The following is a 23514-nucleotide window of genomic DNA, read 5'->3' as shown; positions in this document are numbered from 1 at the left end:
AGCATGTTTGGGATGCACGTGGGAGAAGGCTTCGTGGTGCTAGGAACCAACCTCAGAATTTGCAGGAACTTGGCGCTGCCTTGCAAGAGCAGTGGCGCAGAATTGTGTTCACAAGCATCAGACAGTTGATGAGGGGCGATGTTTGGCAGTGGTGAATGCGCGGGGTGGCCATACACAATACTGAACTCAGAAATTTCGAATTTTTATTCTTGTGACTTGACATTCTGTATGCCAATGTTTTGGAACGGCGATGTAGCCTAATGGAACTGATTGTGGCACTGTCATTTGTATCCAGTACATTGCACAGGTCTCAGCAATGAAATATTAACAATTTAACCATCTTACAATCTCTTGTTCTTTTATAGTGCCCTGGAGAAAGAATGTGAAGTTTCTGTTTTGACTCAGTATATTTGAACACAAGTCCAATATTGTGATGACAGGATATTAAACTGTATCTAAAGCATTGCTTTAAAATCAGCATGACATACAAAGTTATTGCCATTTCCGTAGTTTATTGGAATATACACCTCACAATAGGTTAAGCAGCATATTTTTTTTGTCTCATTACACTGACAAGTTGCTGGCATTGCAAATTATTGGGGGATGCAAACGTACACACAAACACATAGAAATGAAATGGTATTGAGGAATGATGGACTTAAAAATATCAAAAGCATGTACCCATGAAACAGTCATGTAAAGTGTGCTGTGGTGATGGAGCAAAATGTTAAGATTAATGTCAGTTTTGGACAGTGAAGCAGTGTCCAGTAACGCGTATGACCACCATGAGCACGAATGCACGCTTCTACACGTCTTGCCGTTGATCAAATGACCCTTTACAGTTGCTGTTGTGGAATGTTCCGCCGTTCTCTCTGTAACGCCTGCTCAAACTCACCCAGAGTCTAAGAGTGAGCATGGAGACCGTAAACACTACTTCCAATAATGCCTCAGTCATGTTCAGTGGGATTAAGATCAGATGGCCTTGCAAGCCAGTCAGTGTGTGGTATGTTGTCGATCTAAACAACGTCATTGACAACTCTTTCTCGGCCAATATCATCCATGGAGGAGCATTATCATCCATGGAGGGGCATTATCATCCATGGAGGGCATTATCATCCATGGAGGGGCATTATCATCCATGGAGGGGCATTATCATCCATGGAGGAGCATTATCATCCATGGAGGGGCATTATCATCCATGGAGGGCATTATCATCCATGGAGGGGCATTATCATCCATGGAGGGGCATTATCATCCATGGAGGGGCATTATCATCAATAAAAATGAAGTTAGGACCTGCTTGTCGTAGCAGAGGAAGTATTAAAGGTTGGTTTACACCAATCAGGGTGCAGGTTTGAAGAGTGGCTCACATTCATTCCCCCATTTTGTATGTTTGTTTCTGGGGGTAGTTGTGTTCGGGGTATGTTTTCAATGTTACCATATAAATAAATTTCACAGTCATCAAAGTTTATGCATTCTTTTAATATATACCTTTCAGTAACATACCGGCAATGAAAATATCACACTGAAAATACTTGTTGCTCAATTTCATGTGAGGAGTATATCTTGACATTAATCTGATGCTGTCAGCAAGTTTGTTAGACATATATTCGATACAGCCAAATGTATTACAAAAACCTCCTGTTGAATGCTTGATATGATTACACGATGTAGTAACAGATGTAACATATGTCATATTTGGGATTTCACTTTCTTAGGAAAGTACAAATTGTAGTACTTCCTTTCCTCCACTTATCAAATTACGCAGTCTAGACAAACACTCTCTTCTGTGTAATTAACTTGTCCAATACTTTATTTGTGCAATGATAATTAAAATGTATGATTTAAGACATGATTCGCAACCGCATCCCAACAGTTTGCATACTATTTAAGGTCCCCGGGGTTTTAAATTATACTTTATTTGTGCAATGATAATTAAAATGTATGATTTAAGACATGATTCGCAACCGCATCCCAACAGTTTGCATACTATTTAAGGTCCCCGGGGTTTTAATTTACAAGTGAAATGTGTGCGTTGAAAGCAATTTTGTTTGATTACACAATCTAATTTTTCTAATTTATAATTGTCAGTCGGCGGAATAGCCAGAAGCTATAAAGTAAACTAGTGCCCAAAAGAAACTACAAACTGCTAAATTTTGCATACAAATTCACAAAACTAAAAGTGAAATTAAGTGCACCCGTGCATCTGACTGATGCAATGACCAGAGACAAACAAGCAATACGTCAGACAGATCCAGGTGTGGTCGGCCACGCGTGACAACGCCCGCTGATGAACACAACGTCTAGACAATTCAATCGAGAAATCGATTTTTAACGGGGACATCAAAAACAGTGACGGCACTGGGACACCGAAAAAGCTGACATACAGAGTTCCGGCGACTAAGAGACGCCGCATAACTTGACATACAGAGTTCCGGCGACTACGAGAACATGTATTCATGCACGTCGATGCTGTCGCAGAATGCATCAGTTGTCATTCTGACTCTTCAAAACCGACGGCGTCAAGTGACATGGACCCGGCAAGTGACTAATGCGTGATTGGTGACTTGTGATGTTCACCGACGAGAGTAGGTTTCAGTTGTAATGTAATGACAACTGGGCGCGTGTTTACAGAGGAATAGGTGAACGTTTGGCCTTCGTCCAACTGTTAAGTCTGTGATACCATGTGTCTGTCAGTGTCAAACAGTGAAATGAAACTGTTGAGTGCATTTGCAGTAGAACTGAATAATCGAAAATTATATTAAACACATGTTCATTTAGAAATGCTTTTCATTTCTTTTCTTTTCAGGTTTGGTCAAATACACTTTATACTTTCATTTAAACACTAGTTTAAATACCTTGTACACAGTATTATCATGAAATACCATGAGTAATGTGTAATCTTTGTAGTTTTTATAGTATGCATGTTGTCTGAATCCTAGAGGAAGACAGTTGTGCTGACGTTTCTACATTTATCACAGTCACCAAATAATACTGGAGTCTGATGATGACACGGGCGAAGATGATGGATAAACTATTTACAACATGACAGACTGATTATTTATGCTTAAATGAAATGATAAAATCTACCATATCCTGGCTACAACCGAATTTATAATAATGTATAAATCTTAATAGAGTGAGCTAGTATGAACTGAGAAGAAAATGTGACTTTTGTTAAACGATGATACCCAATAAAAACTGGGGACCTTCACCCTATGAACGCTATTTTTCAATTTTTAAAAATATATATGGAAATAAATTTTAAAAAACTATATTTAGTTATGTTCATCAATAACTCAATGGTAAAACTTTATGTAAAAATAAGCAATATTTAAACAGTTGGAGATTAATGGGTTAATAAGAAGAACACGTACAATATATGTAGCATTTGTTGACGTCAGGAAAGATTTGACTCATTAAATCGACAGAAATTAGGGTTGTTTCAGACAGGCCTGATTGGTTGGGAACCTGTTGTTTATGTAGACATGTGTTCTGGCGTAACGGTTGTGTATGTATCAAAGGGGGATTCACTGACTATTTGAATGCCCGTTAGATGTCAGGCAAGGGATTTTGTAAAGTATTCTTTTTTTCCTTCTTTATCAATGAATTAATAAATGAAACTATTCATGGTGTACAAGTATGTCCTAATATTTTGGAGATTTTAATGTTAATTGATATGTTTGTTGATATGTTTCTTCAGAAATGAATGAATGCTATAGTTTAAGTTCTCTATTGACAGCATATAGATCCTTTATAACAATTATAGAAATAAACAATAAGCAAGAAACGTAGAAATACAGGTAGTAGATTTTTGACACATGCAACGATCAATACTTGCCGAAAATCTAAGGTAATCTTTATAGCGTCTATCGAAGACGAATATCATAGAATTTGTATCAGGGATGCATATGTCGATTTAAGAAAGGAGGATATTCCACAGAAATATTTGAGTCGCCTTACTAGGAAAACAGTCATGAACTTTTTATAATCAGAAGACGAATGTGTTTATGCAAAGTTTACGCTGTTTTAACACAGTCGTTGACATTAAGGATGATTTCTTCTAGCAACTAAGTTCACAATGTTATATTGCATTCTACTGTTTTCACAATTAATACTTTGTCTGCCATTTCATAACTAACACTATGTAATCACTATGATAACACTATGTGAACAATATCATAACACAAAAAGGTACACTATTATAACACTCTGTGAACACTATTATAACACTGTGAACACTATTATAACACTCTGTGAACACTATTATAACACTATGTGAACACTATCATAACACTATGTAAAAGGTACACTATTATAACACTCTGTGAACACTATTATAACACTGTGAACACTAGTATAACACTGTGAACACTATCACAACACTATGTAAAAGGTACACTATTATAACACTGTGAACACTATTATAACACTGTGAACATTATTATAACACTCTGTGAACACTATTATAACACTATGTAAAAGGTACGGGGGGCCTTATGCACTTATCTTTAAAATGTAACTATATTTCTACAAGAATTTTGAAATATATGCACATGTCTTCCGTAGCGACTCACGGGATCGCGTAGTCAGACTCACTGAATTGGTTCACACATGTCATAGTTCACTTGATTGTCTGGTCCAGACCGCCGCCATATAGATGGAATATTGCTGATTGAAGTTAAACTCAACTCATTTCTTAGACAAATCTTACATCATTATCCCGAAAGTTATAAAAATAAAGAGCTATCCTCCTGCATTTTTCATCATATACTTATGACGAGATCTAGCATAACCGTACACGAAGAAATGTCTTGCTACCCTTAAACTATATATTCGTGTGTTGCGAAATGTTCTTACTCGATGCCAAACAGGTGCACGCGTTGTTCACGTTAACAAACCGTTTAATTAATATGTTTTCCGAACATTTTTTAATTGGTAAAATCATTCGTTTTATGTTCTGTCCAAAGAACATAAATTATTGACAAACAAACCGCAACCATATTTTCAGCTGACGATATATCGGCGAGATAAGGTTGTATTCCCCGAGCCTCCGTCCTTACTCGGGACTGATAAAACCCCGTATTTCCCTCGACACGATGTGATAACGCATTTATCTAGCTGAATGTTTTCACTAAATCAAAACAAAACAACATGCATCACAACAGGTTTCATTGCTGCCATGTTGACACCAGCTGATCGTTTGACCTCAGTGCACCGCACGTTACTAAAGGCTTGTCGATGCACTCTTTGCTCGGTTAGGTCCCGTAAGTCCGACCTTTGGATGCGTGTAAAAACACACTGGTCACTCTGGAGGGTTATGGCGTTTAGGTCGACTACTTCTAGACAATGGGCTGTCAATGTTTTCACAACGACACAGTTAATGCTAAAATGTTCACCGGAACATAACTGAACAAGGATCGTGCTACAAAATGTCATTTTTATTTATACAATCAATGCTGCAGTAACATTGCTTAATAACGTTCATTGTTGTCTATAAATAAAATGGCATACAATATATAATCTAATTTCATAAGTGCTACATATAAGGATGACAGCTAAATATACATAAAATAACATACAATACATAATATAATGTGTTACAGCTATAGTAATATATAGCCAACCAAAGAATCGTGAGCTGCATCAGCGTGATGTCGTTTCTTGCAAGCTTGTAAGCAATGTGTCCAATTGTCGTTCCAAATCTCTGTATTTATTCTTCTTGTGGGTCAGTCTTTGGCCGACAATATACTGAAGCATCTTTGCCTCATTTAGACCCTGTTCGTCTACCAGGAACTTGGCCATCTCGAAGATGGTTTGAATGCTGTTTTCCTACTATGGTTCCAGCTGCCAACATCCAGGGCCCACTTGCACAAACCGATCTTAGCGCTACAATGATTGTAACTCCCATTCTCCTATATAGGCTTAAGATAGTCGTAGCGTTAAGATCGTTTTGTGCAAGTGGGCCCTGGTCCTCAATGCATTGAGATGTGGCGTATTCAGCCATATATATCATAGTTGATGTTGTGTCTTTTGGGCACCAGAGGCAATCCAGCACATCTTCGGACAGATTTTGATATCTCGAAACCATTATTGTAATGCACCTGGAGGCCGACTTTGTGGACCTTTCGCCACACACATTGGGTGTAATGGAAAAAAACACCCCGTCCATGTTACAGTTTTAGCCGCGGTCCTCGATGCCATCTCAAAGTCCATCTAAATAGGGAACAATATATATTCAAAATACATCTATCTACTCATGCAAGATAAAATGGGAATCTAAGAGAGAATTTACATATTGGACAGGGCCATCCAAATCGCTATTTGTAATCCAGGCCAGTGCCATAATGTCTTATAAATTGAGTTACAACGAGCTAGTGTTAAGCGTAGCTGGGTTACGCCTCATATTTGTTTAAGTGCATGACCGCTGTCGTCGCTTGAGGTCATTGAGGACAATTCAATTTAGTTTTTTTTATTGCAAGGCATTTTCATAATGACTGTACAATAAAACCAAACAAGTACAAGTAGATTGACGGACATGTACACCTATACACCTCAGCGATCTAGAAGGTGGCCTCAGCCCTATTTCCCTCACCTCACACCTTCCACAGTTAAGTGTGGAACTAGCTTATAACGACAAAGGTTATCGCCCTTTCGACAAACGCATCGTATATTGCTTCAGGCGCACATATAATCTCTTTTGAACGCTGAACAATGTAACAGTTTCAGCATTGTCAATGTTGCTTTCGTGTTCCGAGGGAGTCACTGCAGTAATTCGTCGTCATCATCATCATCATCATCAGCAGCAGCAGCAGCATCATCATCCTGCTACCACCATCACCAGATCAGAGATTATCTCACACGACGTTTTGTTCATATCGCTCTGTATGCGGTGATGTGCTTACCCGTCAAGTCTGCTGTTTTGCACTCATGTTATAACCACATGTCTCGTCTTGGAAGTTTGATAATTTGGCTGCATGGTGAATACAACTGTCACTGACTTTTAGGCTGATCAGAGATTACGATCTGAATTAAAATCTAGTTTATTTGATAATACAGCTGTCCATTTGTATACCTTCCTTGTTATTTGTTGGTCTCACAATGAGTTTCTTTCACGTTTCAGGATTTTAGGGTTGACTTACTGTTTCAGTGGTAGTCATAGCAACACATGCACTCGTAATCTCTCTCTCTCTCTCTCTCACACACACACACGCATGCACGCCATCACTTGTGACGTAATTTTAGTAGCATTAAACGTGATGTTAAATCGCTCTTCGCCTGTCTTTCAAGTGTGATACTACTCGAGATATTTTGTACTCGGAATGTGAGTGGGGTATTTATGTTAAAACCGCAAAATGGCGTCTCGCTGTGTTAGCATTATAAGACCGGCTACCGGATTAGTGCATCCAGACACTTGGAGCAGTATAAAAGCAGTATCATGACGCTCAACCTCATCTCACATAAATTCAACCCAAAAGAAACATCATTTTATCGACAAACATTTGGGTCATGGTAATCTAGGTGCACGCTGTTGATGAACTGTCAAAGTCTGCACTCCAACGTTGAACTAGAGGTGCAGTTGAATAAGACATCACAATATATGTTTCATGACATCACCATACACACCTGTAACTGTTTGGTGTGCAGAAAATTAGGTAAACACATCTTTGTTTTTTCTGTGAACATGTTTTTTTAAACAAAGTGCAGGACGTAGAAACGTTGTGTTATACAATAAAGAAGAAGTTGCCATCCATATACTCATGATAAACATTATTATAGACGATATTAACATAATTTACTATGCATCAGTGTTATGGAAGTCAAACTGTCCCAACCATATCTCACTGATACAATATACTGTATATTGACCGGTGCTGTGTCAGTTCCGTGTATTACCCGTGAAGGTCCCGGGGTAGAATAGGCCTTCAGCAACCCATGCTTGCCATAAAAGGCGACTCAGCTTGTCGTAAGAGGCGACTAACGGGATCGGGTGGTTAGGCTCGCTGACTTGGTTGACACATGTCATCGGTTCCCAATTGCGCAGCTCAATGCTCATGTTGTTGATCACTGGATTGTCTGGTCCAGACTCGATTATTAACAGACCGCCGCCATTTAGCTGGAATATTGCTGAGTGCGGCGTAAAACTAAACTCACTCACTCACTCAGTTCCGTGTATCGTGTTCTCACATGGAGGCTAGGTGTTGTGATAGCCAATGATTGGGGCTATTTGTTATTTCACTGGAGGTTAATGTACCAGCTTCAGTAATGAATGGGTTGTGATGCAAGCTTTCAAGCGACCACACATGATGTATTGTCCGTGTGTTAAGGATACGAAGGTAATATTATACAAGACGTTATGGTGAACATGTTTAGTGAACGGTAGTTGATGTACCATTGTCACACCATTGTGCTCCATGGTAAGCGTGTGTAATGGGAAGTAATTGTGAAGGAAACGCTGGTCGAAATGGCACACTTGAATAAGTGAGTGAATAAATGAATGAATGAATGAATGAATGAATGAACTGTACGGCAAGGAACAGCTGTCCTGAATTGATTTATACAGTTTTATATATTCGTAACGTTCCTATTAAAAATAACCTCCCTGTCAAGACTCCCTAATGCTTGTTGTTTACAACTTGTAGTGGCCCAAATAAAACGGGCTGCATTGTTGTATCGTAAAAAGAGAAAGATTGGGGCTCAAGTAATTCTGCTTTCTTGCAAAAAAGCTTCATGTACTGGATGGGGGTGGGGTGAACTTGAGGTTAAAGCGTTCGCTCTTCACTCCGAAGACCCAGGTTCGATTGGCATAATGTGGGAAGCCCGTTTCTGACGCCCCCGCCGTAATATTGGTGTAATATTCCTAAAGGCGACGTAACATAACACTCACCCCTGTGTCGGAGATGGAGCGTCAAAACTACATGGCTTATCGTGTCAACTCCGATAGCGTGAAACAAGTCAACACAAACATTAAGTCAGCTCATTTCAGTTTTATTCATGTATAAATCAGTTCATATGTACAGGTAACTACACACAGCGGCGAACTAGTCTTCATATACATTGACATGGAATGGTAAATATACCTCCCATTCCTTCTCCACGAGCATGTGTTTAGTACTTTAATAAACCCTTTCTGATTATTCTCCCACGCTCCGTTTTCATAGTGCGAAGCCAATTATACTCACTTCCTTCATTATAACCTTTGAGTATAACACAGGCTTGGCATGATCATATCGTGATAAGCCACCATTTCCATATCAGTAGAACAATGATTTGTTGATGGTAGTATACTTCCTGTCTGATGTCCGCTCCAACATTTAAGTAAGTGAACCGTGATGGTGGTCCCGACTGTGGTATAAGGGGAGATAAGAAAGAAGGCAGTATGTTGGAACTCTTAGTAACTATAACAGTGCTGTCACAATGGCTTTCAGAACCGCTGCAAGTCTTTTCTCGGACTAACGGCACCTCCCGTGCATGAGTGCCTGTTAGAACAAGTAACACATGTATAGGAATGTAAAAGGTCAGTTTGGCGTCGGGCTATCAAGGCATTTTGGCAGTGGGACTGATGTGTCTCTGTGAGGGTAACCACTCCGGTCAGAACTATATATATTGAAACAAGAAAAGTGAAGGAAATATTTACACTTGTGCTGTTCAGAAATCCAGTTTCGGGTTTTTTAATCAGTCATGTTCAGTGATGAAAGTGTTTTGTGTTGCAATGTGGATTAGCAAGAACAGTGGTCTTTACCGGGGAAACAGTTGACAGTGACATGAAGTCATTTGGCTCAACAAGTATTTAGCTTTCCAGCTGGAATAACGAATAGATCAAGTAACTCCACTTTCCCACTATTCCACTTATATTGGGAAAACGCCATCAATTGAAATAAAAACTTGGAGCCAAGTTAACGCACCATGCTCAGACTGCCAGTGAGGTGTAATGACACACTAGTGTGGGTATCTTAGTCTGCGCATCGTGAGCAATAAGAATGAAGTTATCCCTTGCCAAATACAGTTTTCGGATAAGCAAGGTTAAGCTTTGGATATAAAATGTACATTCAACATCTATAAATAAATTTGCATATTTAAAGACAGTTGTGCACTTGTTTGAATTCAAGGCGAGCATGGTTATATCACAGACATGAAGGCAAAGCATATATCATAGTCAGATTTACATCATCTACCGTTGAGAGTTATGACGGTATACTGACATATCTATAGCACATACGTGATTATGGCGGCGGCCATTACACGGTGCCAGTTGGGTATGTTGGATAACTGACACGGAGCGAGTGGATTTAGTTTAAAATCGCTATGAAATGTATTTCAGTTATGTAAGTTCGTTTCAGCTTGATGAAGGAGGACATCTCTATGTGATGCCGATGTGCATGGGTAGATGGCAGCCATGGAACCCTGGCTACATTAACTGAGCCTCATATACCGAAGGTTTCAGCGCTGCACAGTGTTGTAATGGAAGGTATTTGGAAGCGTCACTTATACAGGCGTACCGACAACGTAGTTGAGGTCGGATTATGTCCATGCCGTCCCCTGTAGGCACCGGCCCCGTATTGTCGCATCATACACAGCAACAAAACCTTTTGAGATAACCCCGTCGATGTTGCTGTCGTGGTAGCCACATACATGTCGTCACTGAACCTGTCAGGACATTGTAGATGACATTGCCAGACACATGAGTGATAGCAGGACCCTTCTCTTTGTGAGAAGCTGTCTCACGTCTTCGGTCCAGATATAACGTTACCTGTCACATCAACACCATTATTGTACTTGTTACAACTAGGAACAGCTCGCTCCAAGAGGAGGCCGGTCACACAATAACATAACATATGCCACTCTGGGGTATAAATCCGGAAGGCAGATATATAGTTTCGCCATCTTCCATTAGGAGAAGCATGGAAAATGAATTAAAAGTGTAGCAGAATGCGTTATAACTGTCATTTCCACAATGTTGAAATTCCTGAACGTCAAAGCTATTTCTGAAAGCTGCCTCACACGAAATTCTCGAAAGTTTCAGTTGCCACAGCAACCTACTGTCACCATGAGGCGCCTGAGGATGACGTCATCAATGAATCCATGGAACCGCACTTCCAAATTCGTCCATTCATCCTTTGCATGGAATGGAAGTAATTTCCGTTGTTGCTATGGAAACCAGGATTAATGTTATTGTTGTTGGAATTGTCTCTATAGTCCAACATTTGGCCGTTGTTGGACATGACCTTGGTAGTAAATGCTTTGACAACACGTGCACTGAGATACGCCTGGAACAGAGAACTCCCGTGGTCAGTTGGTGTATTGAAATATAGTGAACGACAATGTTACACGCATTAGAATGCAAGAGGAAAACAACCCCAGTATACCATCGGTCAAATGCTGTTAAGATACACGAGACCCGGTATATAATCGATAGTCATGCTACTTGAAGTCGTCCTGGTGAATGACAAGAGTGAGAATTCATCCCCTTCCCCTTGAACGATCAATAAGCCATGCATTAGTAAATGTTGAACGTTATACAGATTCATATCCTGCAAAAAAAACCCCAAACACGATCGTTTTAAAAAGGTTAAGCATACAAATATCATAGAACCCAAGAGATCTTAGAGGTGCATGTTAATTCCTGAACCACGAAAGTGTTTACACAAATAGCAGCTGTCTATAGTTCTGGATGGAGGAGGGGGGAAGGTGACAGAGCACACCCATATGATTTCCTCCCTAGCTGTGTCCTACAGCTCTGTTAGCTCACCTGTTTCTTCAGCTTGACCCCCTTCAGCTTGTGCTTCATGTGGTAGAATATGATTGAGTCGAGGTAGGGGTACGGCTGCCGGCCCAAGTAGAACAGGCGCTCTATCTCAAGGATGCGGTGATGTACCACCTGGTTGTGCCGCCTACAAAGCGTGAGTGAGTGAGTGAATGAGTGAGTTGGTTTAGGCGAATTGGGTGTGGATTTTGACTTTGAAAAATATCTCGTGAACAGCAGCAACAAAATTGAAGTTTACACGTGCACAAATGTATCCTGATTCCTACCAGCTGATTTCGTATATTTCTGACATGCGAAACATTCCTGCCATATGACGGACTCATGTAAATGTGTCCAGACCAGAATTTCAACTGCTTGACCTCGTGAGTACAGAAATGGACACGATGACATGTTTCTTCAGAGTCATCCTGTGAAGGTACGGGATATAATTGATCTCCAGTAACCCATGGTTGTCGTAGAAGGCGATTAAGGGGATCGGGTGGTCAGGTTTGGTTTGCACATGTCATCGGTTCCCAGATAGACTCACTCACACTATGGAGTCAGCCATTTTGAAGCGAGTGTACCTAGCATGATTGCTGTAGGTCAGACCTGCTGGCATAAGGGGGACTACTGAGAGAAAATGGAATACATCTAGCCTAAAACAATATTTCAAGGAAAGGAGAGATACTCAAGTGTAGGTAGTTTACCACTTTCGTGAATCCTTTTATAAATGTTTTGTGCTGACAAACTTAAAAACAAGACGAATTTGTGATTCTAACCCAAGGGTACAAGGTCTTGTCGTGCCCAAAGGTCACAACCTTGCAAGGTCAGTTGAAACTGACGCATAAACATAGATCTTATACACACTGATCGCTGCAGATATTGAAGCAGGAGTTTCATGCACATGGTAGTCAAACTTGAAGACACAGGGCTCCACGAGTGTAGTTACTACTCACCTGACAGACAGGTATATGCGGTCGGACTGGAAGTCCTTGTACAGCAGGTATGTCCCCGGGGACGCCTCTCTCATGACGTCCTCAGCGTCCTCCATGCTGAACAGGACTGGGTATGTCCTGAAAGGAAACAAAGATTACTTATATGTCTTTATCTGTATATGTTAAACAGTTGCTAGTTAACTATATGTAATGTATAAACTTCGATTCCGATGAATAGACTGTAGTGACACTGCAGCTGATGAAGACATATGACTTTGTGAGAACAACAGTTGTTCCCGGTCGTTGACTTTAGGAAGCGAACGTGGAATCTATGGAATTGCCACAATGGCACTTAGGAGACCACAACCCGAATGGGATAGATCACTGATGTTTCTGTTTTCGTGCGACTCGGATGGGGGTCTCAGTCCCCCAAATTCCTGAAACTGCACTTTACTGAGAAATCAGGCGGGAATATTCTATAAACCAACAACGCGAGGAGATAACTAATCCCGAATATACACCTACAACAGATGTCAGTGGGCGTTAAGTACTAGAAGGCGATGGAAATGAAGGGGCCACTGAAAATCAGTGATGACACTTGGTGTCAAGACATGGTATGCCACATACAAACGTCGGCCATTAAGACTGCTTCATTGAAGGACACTGTATTTGTTTAATTCATTTTCCCGAACATAACGCTTGTTTATGAAAACGATTTTGTTACTGTTATTAGCGTGCAGTCGTGCCAACTCCTACTTGTAAGTCACATGCCTACAGAAGACATGGTCAATAAGCAGACAAAGAACAGTATATTCAGCTGTCACAACTCCCGTTTTCTAAACGGAGCTGAGCTATGCATCTGTATATATTTGTTCCTTGACCATTGTCCACCTGTCGCGAAGGTTATACGAAGGTCAGAGAAGATCAAGAGGTCAGATAAGCCGGTAATCTTTGTGACGGTGGACAAATAGATTGTGTGGACAGAAAACTGACCAGATGGTATTCGTCAACAATCTATTGGCAAAGGCCCTATATGACCATGGACAAACATTTACACAAGTGTCCTTCTATCTGACCATCTAGGGCAACTTATTTCATCCCCAGTAATTGCCATATACCGTTATCGAGCGATTGACAAACAGGTGTTGTGAGTCTGCATTGTATTGAGATTTCAATACTGTGGAATGTATATCACTGTCTGCGGTTTAATTGCCTCTGTTATAACATCAGACCACACCAGCCGTCCTGATTGCATTGCTTGTGCTTATTATCTTGTCACATCCGACCATGACGAGTATAGCAGGTGTTTTTAAACTTACGCCAGTCAATGAATCTATTACCGCCGACAGGAAAATAACTGTTGTAAGATCATTTCTATGTTAAAGCAATCGCCCCAACATGACTGTCTGTCTGAATAGGACTAAACTGCAAACACAACGTGCACTGTCTGTGATACTACAGGTAAATTTTATTTCGTAAAATGACGATTTGCGTAAAAATTCAAACTATGATACCACGTGTCTTTCAGAGTTGGTCATCCGGTACTTTTGATAGTGCATGAAATGAAATTTTGTACATTTGCTATAGAATTAAATACTCTATTGAAAATACACAGATGTTCATTTATATATACTTTTCATTTTTTATGTTTATGATATTGTCTGCTTTTATCAGAGAATTGACACGTTGAACCCATGTAGGGAATCGAACCGTGTAGGGAGTCTTTGCGTCAACCACTACACCATGACCTTTTGGAAATCGTAACAAATATGCACAAGCATCATGACATTTACACACCAATGCATGCAGTCTTTATGTGAAAGCATTGAGTTGTAAATGATTTGATCTCAGTAACTGAAGCATGTTCAGCTTTGATTATGTTCTTGCACACCCATACTGCTCTTTGCAATTTAGGTCAGGTTTGGGTCAGAGGTTGTCATGCTGCAAAGTATCTCGAAGTGGAGCTGACTTTGAATGAGGGTAAGTAACACGGAGTTGGCGATGCTGGTGTCCGCTGAGCAGTATTATCTTTGATGGTGAGCTGTCTGATTTAGAGATTGACGTATGTATACCAAGAAAACTGTTGGATATTCTCCCGTCAATAATATGTCCAGGAAAATATAGCAAATATGTTTTACGTGTTTTCAAAATAAGGGCTACTTAAAATGCGCTGAGAGAAAGGAATATGCTGTTGTTCTTGTTCACTGACCCAAAATGTTAAGTGAACTATAGGACACAAAACGTGAAAGGAAAAGATGATAATAAAATGTGTGACACAGTATCCTAAATATACTTTTGTTTCGTTCAAGGTACTTTGGCACATGGCCCAATATGAGATCCAGTGTGGATAAACCATGAGAACAACCACTGCCTAGACAACATGAATATCTTTCCTGATCCCAACACTCTTAGACCCATCGAAATTGTCGAACTGTTATAATGTTATGCGAATCTAGGTTGCAGAAAATGTATTCTTCGAGGCTGATGCTGCTGGCAAATTGTCTGTGACTGCGAAACAGTTTATTGCTGGTGTCCTGACTGAAGCATAGTAAAACTCTCTGTTCCTCTGATTTTGAAACAACTCCAGTTGATAGAGAAAAATATGATTCTTGTGCAATGCTGCTTTTCGAAATGGAAGATAAGGGGTAACCCTGCTACATACTTAGGGCAGCAAAAGTGTAAATGGATATATTGTTTCCATGATGTATGGATAATGTTGTAGGTCGAAATCATATGAACGCTTTGTTTCTTGTCTAACAATAGCGTTCACTTAAATTCCACTCATATGAATATCAGTCAATTCTGGACCACGCTACCCAGTGATTCACCATTACCAGATAGGACGCCCGATCCTATAAGTCATCTCTTGTGACAATCATTGGGTGCTGAAAACCAATTCTAACCCGGATCTTCACGGGCCAAAACAACCATGAGAATAAGACCAGTTTGTCCCTCAAATGGAAGGTGAGAATACAGATGTGTGATATTGCCGATTCTGGCCTTTCGGTAATGACAATTATGTCATATCACATCACACAAGCTTTTACACCACTTGTCTAACGGTTATCTAACTATTCCCATCTCTATAACAGGAAACTGTAAGGATAGTGTGTACTTGATGTCTCTCTGACTTATCTGTATACAGGCACAGTTGGTACAGATTATGGTTGGCCTGACAATGACATGAGGTGCGTGCCTCACTAGGTCCGCGGATATTACATGCTGTTTACGTAGCAATGGATGAAAGAGACACAAGAAAACTTGGCCTCTCACTCAGATATGTAACAATATTGACTAAAACACAAACCCGGATGCTGAAAGCACAAAGGTTGTATTGTCAAACCACGCAGCTGATTATATTCGTAATGTAGCAATAAAACATATTATGTATCTTGGAAGATATTATTAGTTAGGTGTAGTTGTTTTCAGACCTGATGTTGGTCAGGTAAACACATCTGAGGTCTGACATTGTCAACAGAATCCGTGTATAGGGAGAGAGGTGGGGAACCAGAGGTGGAATCTTGTTATCATCATCTTGTTGAGGAAGCTGATGGTATTCAGATAGAGACAACATTGTTTATGAAGGGACTGAGTTTGGTTTGTGAATGAGGTTTCAGCAGCACGCCAGCCATATTGCGTCCAGAATGCCACTCGCACGGCTGTCATATGAAGAAACTGATGTATTTGACGATTAAAGATCATGGTATCACACCACGGCCAAGGATTAACTTTCTGTTGAAACCACAATGTGATATACACTTCATATACACGTCGGCATTCTGAAAGTTCGTGAGTCATAATGAAGTATACATGTTAATGGATGACAAATTCGATGTTGATTCTTTGACCGTTATCAGGCTAAACTTGATCGACCAAACGCTATTCAACGTCACTCTATGCAATAAACAAGATGTTCTCATTCAGTTCTATCCTTACAATAATAACTGACCACAGCCTTGTGTATAACCTTTGTGAATGAATATGTAACAGAGTTATGGCACATCCACGGGGGAAAGCCGGAAGTGATGCACAGTTAGGCAGCAAACAAACTCCCACTTTTTATGCAAATTATGTGAGTACAGGGTGCAGTCAGCTGGACTGTACAAATACATGTTGATCATTTCATTAACCAGATTTTCAGAAATCCATTCACTCATTACCGCAGTTTTGCCTTTCACACCCATTGAAAGATGGACGATACTCATTACTGTCTGGAGGCTGACGTTTTATACAGTTCGGTGAAAACTCATGTTCGTGTATATCGCTAACTCCGGTACTCCAACCGGAGAACACAGGACGAATGGGGCATAGCATTCACAGTAGTGACAACCTTAATTGCTGTATCAGCTGTGTCAGTAAATACAGAAGAGGACATTTTTATTAATCAAGAACATGGGTATTTTACTGTCGTGTATGAACTCGAACGACGTTTAAATATGACAACTTTATTGGCTGATCTAGTTGTCCCCGGATGTCACAGTGTGTTTAATAAGAACCAGCATCTGGTGTGGGGGCAACACGTTCCAGTGTTTGCTGGGAAGACATCAATGTAGCAAACATTCTATATGAAGCCTATGTTACTATCATAATGACATACACGTACATGAAACCTATGTTATTATCATAATGACATACACGTACATGAAACCTATATTATTATCATAATGACATACACGTACATGAAACCTATATTATTATCATAATGACATACACGTACATGAAACCTATGTTACTGTCATAATGACATACACGTACATGAAACCTATGTTACTATCATAATGACATACACGTACATGAAACCTATATTATTATCATAATGACATACACGTACATGAAACCTATGTTACTATCATAATGACATACACGTACATGAAACCTATGTTATTATCATAATGACATACACGTACATGAAACCTATGTTATTATCATAATGACATACACGTACATGAAACCTATGTTATTATCATAATGACATACACGTACATGAAACCTATGTTACTGTCATAATGACATACACGTACATGAAACCTATGTTACTATCATAATGACATACACGTACATGAAACCTATGTTACTACCATAATGATACTACCACTACGGACTGTAAAACCAAAATCTTGCATTAATGATATTTACAACAATCCACTAACTTTTGTTAACGACTGAGTCGACTATCAAACATGGAAGAAGAATAGTAACTGATTTATTTCACAGTATTCAAAACTTTTTTAATGCAGGTCGTTATATATTTTGTTATTGAACTGAAATGTGTCAGTATGTTAATATGTAACTGTTGATTTGTATTGCTCATTCTATAAACGCCATAGTCTCTAGGTTGTTATTAAATAAGACATGTGGCCTGGATGTCGAACTTCCACACCAGAAAATTACCAGGCTGTACTACCTGCGTAACTAGCGCTAATACAGCGTACTATTTTCTGCCTAACAACTTCTTGTTACGTGAATTCAGTGACGTTTCGGTGTAAATGTTATCACTTTCAGTTTGCAAACGATGTTAGAATCTACACCGAAACGTCGCTGTATGATATAAACAGGAAGTTGTTATCCATAGATTCGTATGCTCTGTTATTGACTCACCAACTTCTACAAACCGATCAAGCTATTAGATAAACAGCTATGAACCAATCGCTGAAAACCATGGATGGCACCAGGCTTCTAACGGATGAAACAAAATGCGCGCTTCTTCCGATCGATACTCATTATTTCATTGTTGTGTGACTTGTGACATGCATTGTAGAAATCAATTGATATTCAGTTTTCAGAAAATTAATCACATCTGAGTTACACAAGAATCAATACTCTTAATGTTACAAATACTAGCTTACAGTGACCTGTACTGACGCGGCCCCTTGTTAGATTTCAGATATATATTGTCATAACGACCTAACATCGCTGTTCGTTTGTAGGAGTTGGTTATAACCCGTGTTATATCTGCAGTTTAACAAGTATCATGTCCATACATTATTTGTCTATGAAGGTGTGTTTGAAATAAAACATAACAGATATTGAATTTGATTATTTGCCCTCGCCTCAATGAGCAAAGGTGTAATGATATGTTTATTTGTCATGTATTTCTTTCTTTTGTCTTTAAGGATGGACATTACAGGTGAAACGAGACCGAATTTAGACGGTTTCTGGCTTACAGTATCACTTTCAAAACAATTAGTAATTATCCCGTTCCGAAGTACATATAGGGTAAGCTAACAGTAACCAGTTGATCTAGCAATGACAATGATATCGTTGTCAGCTCCAACATAGGTCTGTCCCTTGCATCAAGAAATTAGCATCGCCATCAAAAGGAAAATCTTATTATCTCTCTGGCATAGTGAAGTGTTTAATGACACATGTTCCCATAACACATCATCACTGCTGGTACCTTAAACCCAGTCACAGCTTCCGATATCGTTGACCACAATAACAGAGCCACTAGCGAGGATAATTGACAAAAAAAAAAAAAAAACGCTTTTGATAGTTTAACGCACATATAGAAAGAGACGGCTATTGCCGACACATGAAGCTATATACAGTCAAGTGTCCTGGATCGGGAAGACAAACATCATCAAATGTTGCTGTTTATTACAAAAGAACAGTGTGTTTTCAGCATTTACTGGTTAGCATGACACATAAGTGAAGTGGGTGTCCAACCCTTCTACCAGTGAAGCATACTGTACTGCCGGTGTCAATGCGGCTTGTCATGCCTGGATTTGTTCATGGTACTGTTAATCTGTTTATAGAACAAGCCGTTGTTTAGCTGTGTGGACAGGTATATTATGTGATCTGAGTATTAGCAACAACAAACATTACAGGCATACACCAATGGGAAGTCGCTGTAAGAGGGCTTTCTGGGTTGAAAGCGTGCAGTAGTAGAAGTGTAGAAGTTCCTTCCAAACCGATGGGCCTTACTGTTTTTGGTTCTCATTACCGCCCGACCCTAACATTTGGCCTCACTCGAGACTTTTTGTTTTTACTCTGGTAAATTCGACACAGACTTCTCAGCTTCTGGCACTCCAAGCTTTCGATTATCACTGCATAGAAAATCAGAAAAAAAAGAAAAGTAAAAAAATGAAATCCGCTCTACCTACCCATTTTTTAAACAAAAGCGATGAGGTACAAAACTTATTTATGTGGCCTTCAGTGTCATCCCCCTGAGGACCAAGTGAGCCCCACCCTTTACAAATCTGCTTACTTATGCATACAAGGCAGGATTTCTGCATAATCAATACTTATGAATCAGGCTAGGTTACACGTCAGCCTCAGCTATATGATGAGGTGATACCGCTCGATGATCGTCAAACAGCAAATTCCCCTCAATTGGTTTACCTCAAATGACCTAAAAGCGACTGTTCAACTGTTCCATCCATGTCTAAAAGTTGGTGTCAAAACACTCCACTCATACTATTCTTGCTCAAAAGTTCCTGGATTAGGGCAGGCAAACTCTGGCAGATTGGCGTACATTATCCCTGATTAGGATTGGTTAGAATAGATAGAGGACACTTCCACATACTAAATATATCTGATGTACTTCCTTATAGGGATGTAATTGATGTATCATAACCCAGTATCGTTCAGATTTAAAGTTGCATTTCCTATGCTTGTGTTTGTGCATGAGTGAGTGAGTGAGTTTAGTTTTACGCCGCACTCAGCAATATTCCAGGCATATGGCGGCTGTCTGTAAATAATCAAGTTTGGACCAGACAGTGATCAACAGCATGAGCATAGATCTGCGCAATTGGTAACCGATGACATGTGTCAACCAAGTCAGCGAGCATGACCATCTGATTCCGTTAGTCGCAGTCACCTTTTTTGGCAAGCATGGGTTGCTGAAGGTATATGGTCACATTCATGAGGGTATTTACGTTCCTGTCAAGCAGTGTTAATGACTGGATGCCAACGGCGCCGTTGCTGTTCCGTCCACAACACCAACCTAGGGTTCACAGTTTCCCGACAGTTACACCACAGTTGAATCAATGTTTACCTCAACTCCTTTCTCTAGGGAAACCGGTATTCACAATACTCGTATCGATAGGTAATATTTCACCTTGTCTAACCAACAATCACATCAGCCAGCCAGCTAACAACACACGACCTTGGGCGTTGGGTCTAATGACATGGACAGACTAAGTGCCAATATACCTGCCCTCACCCTGAGTACTGAGTGAGCTGGAATCATGACGAGGTAGATATGCCTTGCTGTTGCCGTGGCTGAGAGTTGTAAAGACTCCACGCCCAGCTGATCGACAACAGATGCACAGCTGTGATACAACTAATGATACAGCTCCTGTCACTCCCTGTATATATTGATCGGAACACGTGCACGGACTAGTTAGAAGCCTGTTACCTGCAATCTGCTGGTTGAGATTGGATTTCTATATTCTGGCAACAATAGAGTCTATTTATTCTGCCCCTAGTCTGAAGTAAGCATTGCGGATTTGACTCATTGTGACCGAAACATTTCGCCTGACCTCGACTTGACATAATCCCAACCCCACGGCTTATACAGAGACTTGTCCCATGGTATATATATATATAGCAATGATTTAATCCGGCGTGTTTTATCCATATAGGGGGATAAACCTTTCTCATATGGTACAACAGCTTAAGTACAGTTTGATTATAAATATAAAACCAAAGCGGGAGTAGGGGAGACGGAGAGAGAGAGGGGGGGGGGGGGGGGGGGAGAAAGAAAGAGAGAGAATGAGAGGGGGGGGGGGGGAGAGGGAGGGGGTTGCGGTTAAGTAATTGATGACTTTTTCCGAAAGTACCACGTGTAAACGGATACAATGGGGATGTGATATAAGACAGTTCAAAGTAAGCATGAAATGGTGATAGGGCGGCAGCGGAGGATGTGACGTATAGAGTAACAATCGAAAAACGTTGTTACGTATACACTGCCATCTTGAGGTGATAATCTGTAGACCAGATCATTAAGGGCGCACAAGAAAAAAGGTGATAAACAAAGTGTTATTTTTTACCTGATGTCTTGCGCTGCCGCGGTTTTGTCGGTGACGGTGAAGGAGGATCTAGCTACACATCCCCCCATGAGAGTTGATCATGGTAGCCACCAGGTGTTGTGGAAGTATTTCACGACAGCCTCTCTGCCCTGGAATATACACTGACCCGGTCCTGAACAACAACCTCGATGAAACACTTCTGGAACACTCCAGTCGGAAGACCCTATGTCTCCTCTACACCAGCCTCATGTGAATTACATGGCAGTGACGTCATACTGCCTGCATGAGGAACACACCTTTAATCAGTGTTGTCAATACCTGACTTGTTTACATCACATATCGTGGTAATCAACAGACCGTAGCGGAACATAGGCTGGTCCTGCTGACAACAAGGTGGAATCACTCTCTGTAAGGTGTCCGCCGTGTTAGTGTGTGACAAGCCAGGTGTGTTGTATGAACTGGCAGACACTGTTTCCTGGTCAGCGAGGATGGCAGGTGACTGGACCAGCTGGAAGGCGGCGGGTTTGTGAAGTGATCGATATGCTGGCGAGTCCGAGGCTGCTTGATCCAGCGTGTACGTGGAGTATATAGGCACTTGGCATGCGATACCGCCATCATGATTTGCGCTGTGGATTATCGCTGGGATTTCGTCAACAATAGGCATACAGTGGGTGTTTCTTTTCACTTCTGAAGCTGGGCTGGACGTTTTCGCTAGGTATTTTCCTTTATTTTAATCGTCACCTCGAGGAGAAAAGGAATATGTATAGATCCTATCGAGATGATTAAATAGACATCCGGTTGTGACCTGTTATGATTCTGAAGCGCAGTGTAATGTATTTACTTGACATCATTACGATTTAATGAGATCCACTGAGATGAAACGACATGAGAAGTCTTGTTTATACTCCGGTTCCTATGTTACAAGACATCACACGATACGTCATAGCATTACGCACCACAGTGATTACCTGCTGCTGGTGACAAGTAACAATATGGAGCAATATACATGTTTATAATAGAACAGTTTTGCACTAGAAGTTTACAAAAATGTCATAACTGTGAACTTTTTCGGTTTCTCATTTTAGGTACTGGCAACTTCTGGATCCTCGTTTGACACGTAATAATCATGTTTGTTAGCAGTACATAACAGAAATGCAGATAGAAACTTAAATTTTAATATCATTATGAAATATCTTACAGTTACAAATGTACCTTTGACTTCATAGCGGGTTATCCTGGTATTGTGTAACCTGATTAGTTTTGTCAAAGATTCGATTCCCCATAACTTGTGCAACTCCCGCAAATCTTGATATAGGTGGAACGCTGCTAAAAGTGGCTCAGTTACTACTGCAGTTACACCTGCATTCTTAAAGAAGCATATTAATATATTAATAAGAATTATTAAAAGAATGGAATTACAACTTTATATTATTTTAGCATAGTGGTGAATGTTGTTGGAAGGCCGTTGCGCTGATCACCACAGAAAACAGGTCTCTCAGGTCTGTAAGCCAGTACATCCTCGGTGGAGATCCACCTTCTAGATCTAGATCGACGCTGGGAGGGTGTGGTCTGGCGGATGGCGTTTTCCAGGTAAGCTAGATCCTTCTCGCGCCAACAGGTGTGTCCAGAGGAAACTGTCACAGGTAAACCTGTACACTTCCTGCCTTCGCCGATGACCGCTAAAATGGCCACAAAGCAATCATTTTTTTATAAGAATCCAAGAACATCAAATTCATACGGACTTTAGAGAATGGTAAAGTCAGTTGAGGTCTCACAATCAGTTGTCACTTGAGTGAATTTTAGATCGATGACATTGCGAAATGGTGACAAAACGAAAGAAAATGTTTGTGGAGAATGATTATTA

The 23514-nt window shown here is 40.3% G+C and overlaps 1 protein-coding gene across 1 annotated transcript; it reads right to left on the bottom strand.

Moving 5' to 3' along the window:
- Positions 1 to 8972: 8972 nt before the first annotated feature.
- On the bottom strand, positions 8973 to 22183 carry LOC137261881 (uncharacterized). The gene is made up of 4 exons (XM_067799688.1): positions 21672 to 22183; positions 12700 to 12816; positions 11750 to 11891; positions 8973 to 11267 (listed from the first exon to the last, which is right to left on the bottom strand). The coding sequence occupies exons 1-4, from the start codon at positions 21737 to 21739 to the stop codon at positions 11043 to 11045; spliced, it is 552 nt and encodes a 183-aa protein (XP_067655789.1). The 5' UTR covers positions 21740 to 22183; the 3' UTR covers positions 8973 to 11042.
- Between the last annotated feature and the right edge of the window lie 1331 nt (positions 22184 to 23514).

This window comes from Haliotis asinina, chromosome 14 (assembly GCF_037392515.1).
Source record: "Haliotis asinina isolate JCU_RB_2024 chromosome 14, JCU_Hal_asi_v2, whole genome shotgun sequence".
NCBI lineage: Eukaryota > Metazoa > Mollusca > Gastropoda > Lepetellida > Haliotidae > Haliotis > Haliotis asinina.
This window is presented reverse-complemented; position numbering and strand designations above follow the sequence as displayed.